Source organism: Sarcophilus harrisii, chromosome 3 (assembly GCF_902635505.1).
Source record: "Sarcophilus harrisii chromosome 3, mSarHar1.11, whole genome shotgun sequence".
NCBI classification, from domain to species: Eukaryota; Metazoa; Chordata; class Mammalia; order Dasyuromorphia; family Dasyuridae; genus Sarcophilus; species Sarcophilus harrisii.
The window spans coordinates 439,383,181-439,396,484 of record NC_045428.1 but is presented as its reverse complement, the minus strand read 5'-3'; the positions used below and the strand labels follow the sequence as shown (position 1 = coordinate 439,396,484).

At 32.0% G+C, this 13,304-nt stretch overlaps 1 protein-coding gene across 5 annotated transcripts in view; it reads left to right on the top strand.

The window, feature by feature from the left end:
- CDK8 (cyclin dependent kinase 8) overlaps positions 1-13,304 on the top strand; it is a 128,096-nt gene that overhangs the window by 71,486 nt on the left and 43,306 nt on the right. For all 5 annotated transcript variants that reach the window (XM_031960764.1, XM_012545198.3, XM_023499585.2 and 2 more), the window contains one exon: positions 10,140-10,250. In XM_031960764.1, the coding sequence (XP_031816624.1) occupies positions 10,140-10,250 (111 nt within the window). The remainder of the gene's footprint in view (positions 1-10,139; positions 10,251-13,304) is intronic.

The following is a 13,304-nucleotide window of genomic DNA, read 5'->3' as shown; positions in this document are numbered from 1 at the left end:
AAGTGGAATTGATAATACAATGGTTATCTAGTTATCATGGTGATTAATAGTTCTCTAATTCAGTATGATTGATTTAATCTTACAAGAAATAATGGTTTCCTAGTGATATAATGATTGGTTTATACTCAGTATACTGTAAAATAGAGCATATAAACTGGGACAAATTCAGCCAGGGTGGCACTCGGAGACACATTCGTTCCATTTCCCACTTTTGTGGTGGCTGGAAGCTGGAAGATGAGCCCTCGGACTCGGAGACAAACTCGGAGCTGGGGACAAACTTAGCCAGACAGATTCACTCCATCTCACACCACTGTGGTGACTGGCCTGTCCTCCTGCATTTCCTCCACTGAAACCAAACTAGCCTGGACCTCAGGCAAGGAGACAATAAAGAATTTAGACTTTATCCCTGGATATTCTTGTGGTGATTACTCTGCTAAAATGAAGGCTGATCCAGAGATCTCCAGAAAACCAAACAGAATACTACAAGCAAAAGACATCGCATTCAAGCCAATTTCAATAGACTTGTGATGGAGGGAGCCATCTGCATCCAGAAAGAGGACTATGGGAACCAAATCTGGATAGCAACATAATATTTCTATCTTTTTATTTGCTTGCTTTTTTTTCCCTCATTTTTTTTTTCCTTTTTTGATCTGATTTTTCTTGTACATCATGATGAATGTGGAAATATAGTTAGAAGAATTGCACATGTTTAACATATTGGATTAGTTGCTTTCTAGGGGAGGGAAAAGGGAGGATGAAAAATTTGGCACATACAGTTTTGCAAGGTTAGATGTTGAAAACTATCTTCGCATATATTTTGAAAATAAAAAGCTATTTATTAGAGGGGAAAAAAACACCAAAAGATGAGATGACTGGTGACCCCTCCAATCATAGGCTAATTGACATGTTTTTATACTGTATAAGGCACTAATAAGCTTGTATTACAAAATCTATCTATAAAAACTTATGGATCAAAAAGGTTGTTCCAAACAATTGTCAATTTATTATTTAACAAATTGCTTGAAAACACAGTATTGTCTTCTGTTGATTATCACAAAGTCTTTTTCACAAGGTACTGTTCCATACTCATACTTATTCATATGCTATAAATATATGAAACAGATCTAAAGTTTTGATATTCACATGGAGAATTGTTTACTATTTAATGCCTCCTACCAACTCAAAAATGTTAAGAGTATTTAATATAAAGCATAGCATCTTCAAGGAAGTAAGTTTAATTTAACTCCCTTATTAGTTTTCCAAGTCCTACACCCTCATTTTTACTTCCAAGTCAGAGAGGGAGTAGTACCAAAACATCCTATTAGACATTTGGTGTGCATGGATTATTACATATATAAAGTAAAATGAGTCACGTAAAAGCCTCCTAAACAGCTATTTTGTAACATGGAAATTTTCTCCAATAGTATCTGAATGTCCTTTAGATTTAGTAGGTATAAAATTCTTTCATGTGTGTCAAGAAGAAATAGATAATGCAAGCTTTGAACTTGAATCTTAAAGTCAAACAAAACATAAAGAAGATACATAAATTGGTCATCTTCAGGCAAGATGCGAAAAATGAGGCCAAGGTATCTTAATGGAATGACTGGTACTCTTATATCAGTGGAAAAAGTAAGTTTAGAATAATTAACCCCCTACCTGATGTCAGTTTATCAGTTAGTTTTATGATAGTAAAATTGGCCCCATTGGATCTAGATTAGGGTTAATTGTGACTTCAAAGGAAGTTGCAATTCTAAATAAAGGAGGAGATCTAATGGAGTAAGGAACATTGTAGAATTGCTTTGTGGCCCTGCAGGTAATATATAGGGATTCATTCAGTTTAGATAGCAATAACTTAGGTAGGATAGTATTTATTAAGTTTTTTCTTTAAAAAAAAAAAAATGGGGATCCATCCCTGCTACTTGCTTTGTGTGGCAAATTTAGGCAGCCACAAGATTAAGAACAAGCTATAGCTGACCTGATAGGATTGTGTAAATAGCTAGGAAAATATCACACAGAGGTATGTGATTATATTGGGCAATAAGACTTTGTCATGGGTCTAATATGAAGACAATTGGGGCTTAGGAAGACTTTTCTGATGAAGGGGCAACATGGCCTAGTCATAAGCACTGAGTATTTCTCTAGCTATTTAAAATTGTTTTTTTGTTTTGTTTTGTTCTTTTTTTCAGTAGCATTTTGTAATTTAATTTATGCAATTGTAGTCAATAGAAAGTTAAGCACACTGGATCTAGAGATCTGTTGACTACTTTTAAAATTCTTGATTAATTCTAATTTAATTAATTTTTAAATTCTAACTTAATTTTAATTCCAGAATGTTTAATCCTTTCCCCTATTATTTCCTATTTATCCTGTTTATAGCTAGTCTGTACACATTTACTTCTCCTTTGACTTCTCATTGATTGTGAACTCAAGGGCAGAAATTTTATCTTTAGCCTTTCTTTGTGAAACACAGTACATGTTGTTGTTCATTCATTCAGTCTTGTCCAATTCTTTGTGACCTTGTGGACCATACTGTCCATAGAGTTTTCTTGGCAAAGATGAGTATTTCTCCAATTATTTTGATCTGACTTTTTTTTTTTTTTGAAAAGTATTTTATAGTTGTGTTCATATAGGTCCTGGGTTTGTTTTGGCAGGTACTCCCAGTATTTTGTATTGTCTACAGTTATTTTAAATGAAATTTCTCTTTCATTCTCTTGCTGCCCAACTTTGCTGGTAATATTTTAAAATGCTAATTTATGTGACTTTATTTTGTATCTGCAACTTTGCTAAAATTGTTAATAATTCCACATAGTTTTTTAGTTGATCTGTAAGATTTTCTAAGTTTCTCATATCATCTGCAGAGAAATGATAGTTTTATTTCCTTGTTGCCTGTTCTCTTTTCATTTCTTTATCTTCTCTTATTGGTATAACTAATATTTGTAGTACAATATTAAACAATAGAAGGGATAATGGACATCTTTACTTCACCCCTGATTGTATTGGGAATGTTTCTAGTTTATCCCTATAAGGCTTGCTGATGGTTTTAGATAACTATTATTTATTGTAAGGTGAGCTCCATTGCTCTCTAGCATTTTTAATAGGAATGGGTATTGTATTTTTTCAAAGACTTTATTGCATGAATTGAGATCATCATATGATTTCTGATATCATTCCTAATATTTTTCCTGATATTAAACCAGCCCTGTATTCTGGTTATAAATTTCATCTGGCCTCATTATATGATCCTCTTGGTATATTGTTTTAATCTTTTATCTAGTGTTTTATTTAAAATTTTTCATTAATATTCTTTAGGGAAATTGATCCATAATTTTCTTTCACTGTTTTGGCTCTCCCTGATTTTAGATATCAGCATCATATTTGTATCATGAAAGGAATTTGGTATGATTCCTTTGGATATTTTTTCCAAATAGTTTATATAGTATTCAGATTAATTGTTCTTTAAATGTTTGGTAGAAATCATTTGTGAATGTACCTGGGCCTGGAAATTTTTCATAGGAAGTTCACTGATGGCCTGTTCAATTTCTTTTACTGATACTGGGTTATTTTAGTACCTAATTTCCTCTGTTAATCTCAGTGGTTTATATTTTTGTAGATATTCATCCATTTCATTTATATTCCAAAATAGCTCTTAACAGTTGTCTTAATTTCCTCTTTATTGGTCTTGAATTCATTCTTTTCACTTTTGATATTGTTAATTTGTTTTTCTTCTTTCCCTTTTAAAATCAAATTTAATAATGACTTATCTATTTTGTTGGTTTTTCCATAAAAGCAACTTCTAGATTTATTTATTTATTAGTTAAGTGACTTTCCTTACATTCAGTTTGATTAATTTCTCCTTTGATTTTCAGGATTTCCAATTTGGTGTTTAATTGGGGATTTTTAATTTGTTCTTTTTCAAGGGGTTGTTTTTTGTTTGTTTGTTTTTTGTAGTTATACATCCAGCTTATATATCTGTTTTTCCTCTGTTTTATTGATGTAAGCAATTAGAAATATAAATCTCCCTCTAAATAGTGCTTTGACAACATCCCAAAAATTTTAGGTATGTGTCATTATTGTCATTTTCTTTAATGAAATTATCAATTGTTTCTCTGATTTGTTGTTTGAACCATTTTTAAAAGATTAAATTTTTTTCCAATTAATTTTTAATCTCTTTCCATTGTCCATTGTTGAATGTAACTTTTATTGCATTATGATCTGAAAAGGATGCATGTATTATTTTTGCTTTTCTGAATTTGGTTTTGAGATTTTTAATGTCCTAATCCATAGTTTTTATTTAATTGCCATATACTGCTAAGAAGGAAAAAGGTATATTCCTTTCTCTTCCTAACAGTTTTCTCTAGAGATCTGTCATATCTAACTTTTTCAGAATTTTATTCATCTCCTTAATGTCTTTCTTCATTTATCTAGTTCTGAGAGGGGAAAGTTGAGGTCCTTGTACTAGTATATAGTTTTAATATCTATTTCCTCCTGTATTTCATTCAACTTCTTCAGAAATTCAAATGCTATATCATTTGGCATATATATACATACATATATATATATATGTAAAATATTAATTTAACTTCATCAACTATGTTACTTTTCAGCAAAATAGTTTCCTTTCTTATTTCTTAATTAGATCTCTTTTTGTTCCTGCTTTGAGATCATGATTGCTACCCTTGCTTTCTTTACTTCAGCTGGAGCATAATAAATTCTGCTCTAGCCCTTTACATTTATGTTGTGCATAGTTCTCTGCTTTAAGTATGTTTCTTGTAAACAACATATTTTAGGAATCTTCTTTTTAATCCATTCTGCTATCCCCTTCCATTTAATGGGTGAATCCATTCAATTCACATTTATAGTTATAATAATCAACTATTATTTCCCTCCATATGCTGCTTTTTTCCTTCTTTATATCTCCTTCTTACCTGCTACCCTTTTTCTCTTCACAAGTATTTTACTTCTAATTACTACCTTCTGGAATATACCCTCCCTTTTATCAGTTCCCCTTCCCTCTTCTGTTATCCTGTTACTTTCCTTTTTTATCCAACTGAGTGTGTTATTTTCTTTTTCAACCAGGTTTTTTTTTTTTTTGGTTTTTTTTTTTTTGGTTTTGTTTTTTTTTTTTGTGGGATTCCTCTATACTTTATATTGAGGGTATAAAGACAGATTTTGAGGAAACTCATGCTAATAGTCTCAACTTGGAAAATTTACCCTAACCAGACCATCTTTTATCTGTCATTCTCTTCAGCAGTATCTAACTTTCCAAAGAAACAGCCCCCTTTCAGTTATTAGTTTGACTGACTGATTTTCTTCAAAGTAGAGGATCTTAAAAAAAAACAAAAAACATCCAGTCAATGAAATGTTCTTTTGGTTTATTTTGATTTTTCATATTGATTCAGCCTTTGCCAGAAAATCCAATACTTACTACAAGAAATAAGAAAGAGATTCACAAACCAATACAGATATATGAAATTACTTTGGAATTAAGATGATAAAATGAAAAACAGGTTTGCATATAATATAAATTTGAAGCATTCTATTCAATACCTCTTTTATTTATGGAAATATTTTTGTAAGATGATATTTGTCAATTCAGAATAATAAAAAAAAAGGGGAATAAAAGCCCTGAAAAGACCCTTAGTCATGGTAATTCAGCATTATTACAGGTAATAGTCAAGGTTTTCTGCCAAAAATAACATTAGACATTACAAAAAAAATTGTGGACATTTATTAAGAGCATCTGCCTTTATGAAACGTAATAATGTTCCTGTAGAGTTTGCAAAAGTCTTTAATCTTCTTATAAGAAACATCTAAATGTATTTCTTTCTTTTTTTTTTTTTTTTAATTTAATAGCCTTTTATTTACAGGTTATATTCATGGGTAACTTTATAGCATTAACAATTGCCAAACCTCTTGTTCCAATTTTTCACCTCTTACCCCCCACCCCTTCCCCCAGATGGCAGGATGACCAGTAGATGTTAAATATATTAAAATATAAATTAGATACACAATAAGTATACATGACCAAACCGTTATTTTGCTGTACAAAAAGAATCAGACTTTGAAATATTGTACAATTAGCTTGTGAAGGAAATCAAAAATGCAGGTGGGCATAAATATAGGGATTAGAAATTCAATGTAATGGTTTTTAGTCATCTCCCAGAGTTCTTTCTCTGGGGGTAGCTGGTTCAGTTCATTACTGCTCCATTGGAAATGATTTGGTTGATCTCATTGCTGAGGATGGCCAGGTCCATCAGAACTGGTCATCATGTAGTATTGTTGTTGAAGTATATAATGATCTCCTGGTCCTGCTCATTTCACTCAGCATCAGTTCGTGTAAGTCTCTCCAGGCCTTTCTGAAATCCTCCTGTTGGTCATTTCTTACAGAACAATAATATTCATATACCACAATTTATTCAGCCATTCTTCAACTGATGGGCATCCACTCAGTTTCCAGTTTCTAGCCACTACAAAGAGGGCTGCCACAAACATTCGTGCACATACAGGTCCCTTTCCCTTCTTTATGATCTCTTTGGGATATAAGCCCAATAGTAACACTGCTGGATCAAAGGGTATGCACAGTCTGATAACTTTTTGAGCATAGTTCCAAACTACTCTCCAGAATGGTTGGATTCGTTCACAACTCCACCAACAAAACATCAATGTCCCAGTTTTCCCGCATCCCCTCCAACAATCATCATTATTTTTTCCTGTCATCTTAGCCAATCTGACAGGTGTTTCAACCAGTTTTGATGAGAATAAGGTTTAAGCTTTCCCCATTCCACCCTCCATTTTCCCATCCATTATAATAGCTCTTTTGTGCCTCTTTTATGTAGGATAATATCCCCCATTCAGTCTCTGCCCTCTTTCCTCTAGTGCAGTTTTCTTTCTTAGCCCTTTAAAAAAATTTTTTTAAAGTATCATCCCCTCAAAGTTACCTTATATATCATACCCTCTGACTATGTATACTCCTTCTAATTATTCTTATAGAGTAGAATTCTAAAGAGTTACAAATATTTTCTTGCCATATAGAAATATAAACAGTTTAACCTTGAATGTCTTGTTTTCTCTTGTTTCTTTTTTTACCTTTTTATGTCTACCTTGCATCTTATATTTGAAGTCAGATTTTTAATTCAGGTCTGCTCTTTTGATTAGGAATGCTTGAAAGTATTCTATTTCATTAAATGTCTGTTTTTTTGTCCCTGAAAAAATTCTTGGTAATTTTTGGTTATAATACCAACTCCTATGCCTTCTCTTATATCATATTCCAAGTTTTGTGGAAGCTGCCAAATCCTGTATAATCTTGACTGTAGCTCTGTAATATTTGAATTGTTTCTTTTTGACTGCTTGCAGTATTTTCTCCTTGATCTGTGGGTTCTAGAGTTTGACTATGATATTCCTAGGAGTTTTCATTTTGAGATCTTTTTCAGCTAATGGATCAGTAAATTATTTCACTTCCTATTTTGCCCTTTGGTTCTCATATATCAGGACAGTTTTCTTTAATAATTTCTTGAAAGATGTCTAAGCTTTTTTAAAAAAAAATTTTGTTTAATTTACTTGAATCATGACTTTCAGGGAGTCCATAATTTTTACATGGTTTTTCTTGGATCTATTTTCTAGGTCAGTTGTTCTTCCAATGAGAACTTTCACATTTTCTTCAACTTTTTTTTTTTTTTTTTTTTTTTTTTTTTTACTATTTTGTAGATTTTATTTTATCTTGATGTCTAATAACCATTAATTTCCACTTGCTCAATTTTTTTTGGGGGGGGAGATGAGGCATTTGGGATTAAGTGACTTGCCTAGGGTCACACAGCTAGGAAGTATTAAGTGTCTGAGGCTGGATTTGGATTCGGGTCTTCCTGATGTCAGGGTTGGTGCTATATGCGCTGTGCCATCTAGCTGCCCCTTCAATTCTAATTTTTAAGGAATTGTTTTCTTCAATAAGCTTTTCCATTTTCATTTGTCTAATTCTATTTTTTAGGGAATTATTTTTGTGTATTTTCCCCCATACTCTTGATTCTTTTTTTTTTTTTTCATGATTCTCTTGCATTACTCATTTCTTTCCCCAATTTTTCTTCCGTTTCTATAATTTACTTTTAAAAAATACTTTTCAAGATCTTCCAGAAATTCTTTTTTGGCCTGAGACCAAATTACCTTTTAATTTTCTCAAACCTATTGAGAAGACAAGAAAAACAATCTATTATAAACATTATGTGTGTGTATGTGTGTGTCAAGACAAATTCTGCATTAGCTATGTCCAAAAATGAAAGAAGGAAGGATGGGGAAGGAAGAAGGAAAGGGAAGGGAAAGGAAAAGGGAAAGAAAAGAAAAAAAAAAGGAAAGGAAAGAGGAAGGACTCTCTTTTACTCTGCATCTGGAGGTTGATGGTATATGTCATAATGAGTTCTTTGGAATTGTGTTTGTTTTTTTGTTGATCAGTATTTCTGAGTGTTTCAGAGTTTATCTTTACGATGTTGTTATTGTATAACTTGTGCTGTTCATTACATTGTATCAGGTCTTATAAGTCTTCCCAGGTTTTTCTCAAAACACCCCCCTTTATAATTTTTTATAGTACAATAGTATTCCATCATAATCATATACTACAACTTTTTCAGTCATTCCCCAATTAATAGACATTCCCTATTTCCAGGTTTTTTTTTTTTTTTTTTTTTTTTTGTCAACATAAAATAAAATCCTGCTGTAAATATTTCTTTACATAATGGGTCTTTTTCTTTGTTCTCATTGGGATATAGACTTAGTAACAATACTGCTGGGTCAAATAATATGTGCAATAGTATAGCACTTTCAACATAGTTCCAAAATATAATCCATAATAGTTGGATGAAATCATTTTCACTTACAGTGCATTAGAATACCTATTTTTCTCCTATCTCCTCCCAAATTTATCATTTTCCTTTTCTGTCTTCTTAGCCACTCTGATGGGTGTGACATAATACCTCATAATTGTTTTGATTTGTATTTCTCTTATTTGCGATTCAGAATATTTTTCCCCTCATACAACTTGATTGCTTGGATTTCTTCCTTTGAAAAGCATCTGTTCTTAATCTTTGACCATTTATCAATTGGGAAGGAGCCCTTCTTCTTATAATTTTGACTTAATATATATTTTATCGGAGAAACTTGCTGCAAAGATTTGCTTCTATTTCCCAATCTTCACTTTCCTTTTAATTTTAGCTGCATTGGTTTCATTAGTGAGAAAAAAAAAACAAAACAACTTTTTATTTAACCAAAATTGGTAATTTTGTGCCCATACTCTCTTTGATTTAGAGATTTCACTACACTCCAAGGAGGTCACTGACTGAAACCATCAAAATAGTGATAGTAGCTTTTTTTTTTTTTTTTTTTTTTTTTTTGGTGATAGTAAAGAACCAGGAAAAAAATGTAGATACTCATCTCTTAGTGAATGGCTAAACAGATTATAGTACATGAATGTAGTACACTGTTAAAAAAAAAAAAAAGTGATATATATATATATATCAAATGTAGAGAAACAGAGAACTGATCCATTGTAAAGGAACAGCCAAAAAACAATATATAGAGTGGCTAAAACAATGTATAGAATTGCCACAAAATAATAATAATTCAATTTTGTAAAATTATAGAGATACAAGAAAACATCTTCCCCACTGCTTTTTTGAGGACAGAATTAAGGGATACATATGATTGGAGAATGTAGGTAATATAAAAACAAAATATATTAGTCTGCTTTAATCTGTTTTAAGATGCTTACTGTTAACATTGGTGTATGCTGGGGGAGGAGGAATAATGTTCTGGCTCAGATTTAAATTAAATAGGGATAAAATAAAAACATGAAAAGCCATAAGTAAGATAATCTCTGACAATGTGAAATACATCTTCATCTATATATGGAAATGTTTATATTTTATAATCTTGAGAAACATGCAAAATTTTAAGTAAAAAAAATTGGTTATTTATCATCATTCTTTTGTCTCATACTTTGAAACTCAAATGAATAGTTTAAGGTTTTATTTATTGGATTAGATATTTAATATAGAAAACAGAAGACCTGTTCTAATTTAAAAGCAAAAAGGATATATTTTTACTATTCATTTGTGTATGTGTGAAAACTTCTTTAATGATTTTCCTTTGCTTTGCAGCTACTTCGAGAACTTAAGCATCCAAATGTCATCTCTCTTCAAAAGGTGTTTTTGTCTCATGCTGATAGGAAAGTGTGGCTTCTGTTTGACTATGCTGAGCATGATCTCTGGGTAAGGCATATTACATTTATATTGATTTGGCAATAGATTTTACTTAATAACTGTAAGGGAGTTGCAAATCATATATAGGCATTGATGTCCATTCATTAAATCTAAATAAATAGAGTATGGATGTGCATATTCTCTTTCATAGTGTTTTTGCTTTGCATAGTTCCTCTGTGTCACTATCTTTGTCTTTTGTATAAAGAGAACTAGAATAGCATATTTTAGAAAAAGGATTCAAATATGTTTCCAATTGTGCATATATAAATTATTTTATGGATATTCATTATCCTATATGCTTATGATAAAATTGTGTTCTAGAATAAACAGACACACACATAAACACTTATTTTGAGAGTTAGATTAGGAGGGGAAAAATTTCATACCTTGTCCAGTGCTGCTGTATAAGCAAGCAACTCAGGTGGATTTGGACTCTAATTTGGGCAGAGGAAGTATAAAACAAAATAATAGGTGACAATGCCAGATTCCTCTTTCAATCCTGGCCTCCTAATACAAAAGGCAGAGTGGGAAAAACTAGTCAAAGTGATTTTTTTAATCCAATTTGGAGAAAAAGAAAGGTTATATTAGGGTCATTTCATAAAAACTTTAAAATCTTGTTCATATGATCATGCCTCGGTTGACTATGTAATTTAGTTATTAATTATACATAAATGAAATTCACTTTCCTTATGTAATTATATCATTCATCAAAAAATGTTATCTAACATATTTTCTGGAATTATGATGCATATATTTTGCATGGAAAAATCCTTGTAGAAAGTTCTATTTTGCAAAATGAGATCTCTTTGAAAATATATAGATAGATATACAACTTTCTGATCAATGAACAATATTAGAAGTTTACGTCTGTAAATGCATGCCTTTTTATATTGTTTTTACAAGTTTTATTTTTGTCTTAGAGCTAATATTCTTCATATTTCAGATTTGTTTTAAGAGACATACTAGCATTTTCAGTTGAACAAATGCAGTAAATGTCAATAATGTAAAATGAAAATAAAAAGTGAGAATTCTGGATGTACGAAGAATAGAAAAGGAGTAGTCCTTCAAACAATTATAGTACAACCGAAGTTTTTGAATTAATTTAACTAGCTCACAAAACCAACTTTGAATCATTTAACATCTAAGAAATAGTTGACTTCTTAACTAAGCAGCCGAAGAACTTTTTCAAGTAGCATTTAGACGATGATAAAATTTAAGAGAACCCCCCCCCCAAATCCTTTGTCCAATCAGCCATGGCTAGTATAGCAGTTAGAGAAGCCTTAAGTGGCTTACATAAAGGAAACATTAATAGTATATCCACATTTTTATAATTCTAATTTCATGATTCATTACTTTGATATTAGCTCCCTAATTTATCAATAAATTTGTGAGTCAAAGATATATATGAGATCAAAAACAATTGATATGTCTGGAATAAGTGAATAATATATTTCTGTGGACCATATAAAGAAAGGGGATAACTTTTCCATAATTCATCTTTGATTTAGCTTTCTTTATTTAGCTCAGGCAGTTGAGGTTAAGTAATTTGCCCAGGGTCACACAGCTAGGAAGTGTCGAGTATCTGAGGCCAAATTTAAACTCAGGTCCTCCTGACTTCAGGGCTGGTGCTCTATCCACTATGCCATCTAGCTGCCCCGATTTAGTTTTATTTTTGTTACTACTTTTACAAACTTTTGTGCTTATTATGTAGTTATATGTCTACATATTCTAGATATCCTAGAAAAATAAATTTATTTTGTAGATATTAAGAAAAAGCTAGAAGGATTCATTTGATTCCTTTCTGCCTGAATACTTCTTTCATTCTGTTTGTTTTTTTTCATTCTGTCATCTTTAAAAACAAACAAAAAAATCCAAATTTTATAAAGTTTATTAAAGCTAAATAGCATAGTTATAGAATGAATTAAGAAGTATTTGTGTGAGTGTGAGTGTGTGTGTGTGTGTATGTGTTTGAAATTTCAAACCCAGCTCCATGGCATTATTGTTCATTAGAGTAAATAACAAAGCATTCTAGCTTAATGAGGTTTAATATACTTTTTGCATTATTATATGCTTTGGAGAATGAGAGAGGGGGAGGAATCCCAGATTAGGTTGGTAAATTTCAAGCTCTCCCAATTTCTCCCACAAATAGAACAGATTTGTGGCTCAAGGCAAACAAAGACATAGACTTGTGAAAAATCAAGATGACTTGGGGAAGTTGGGTAGAACAGGGATTTTCCTGTTAACAACCCAAGAAGATCTGAAGAAAGACATAGGTTTGGGATTAACTCATATGAAGTGCAAACATCTCCAGGATAACTCCACAGAAACATCAAATGGGAAGTCCTGGAATGAGCTGCTGTATGTGTCTGGAGCCTCAGCAGGGAATACAGAGATGAATTTGGGAGCTGTTTGTGGAAACCAGGTCTGAGGCCAGGAAGACTGAGGGGGACTCCACTGACTATAATGCCAGACTCAGATGCATATGCATGTACACATTCTGCTTCATGTGGCCGTGGGCGAGAAGGAACCAGCATCTGATTTGTGCAGAAGCAGTGGGGCTGGGATGTTGCTGGCTGCTGCTACTTGAAGGAGGGTGGAGTTCTTGGTTTAGAGTGCCTGGGTCAGAGTGAAGTGCTGAAGAGAAGCCAGAGACACTATTTCCCTACCTGAGGATTAGAGGTGAAATTAGAGGTACACTAATACCTCTTATTTAAAAAAAAAAAAAAAAATGAACCACAAAAATCCCACCATAGAAACATGGAAGACTGGGGTCCCAGGGTTCATCTTCAGAGGAGATACTGAAGTGAAAACAGTTTATACTCCAAAGAGTAATGTGAAATAGCTCCCTACCCAGAGAGAATTTATAGAAGAACTTAAAAATCAAATGAGTGACACTGAGGAAAAACTAAAAATAGTAGTAAAATAACAATAAAAATAATCATCCAAGAAAAACAAAAAGATTATGAAAAAAATGTTAATCACCTAGAAAAGGAGATACAGAGTTTCAAAGATGAAAATAACTCTTCAAAAATTAGAATAGACAAGAGAAAGCCAGTGAAGCTA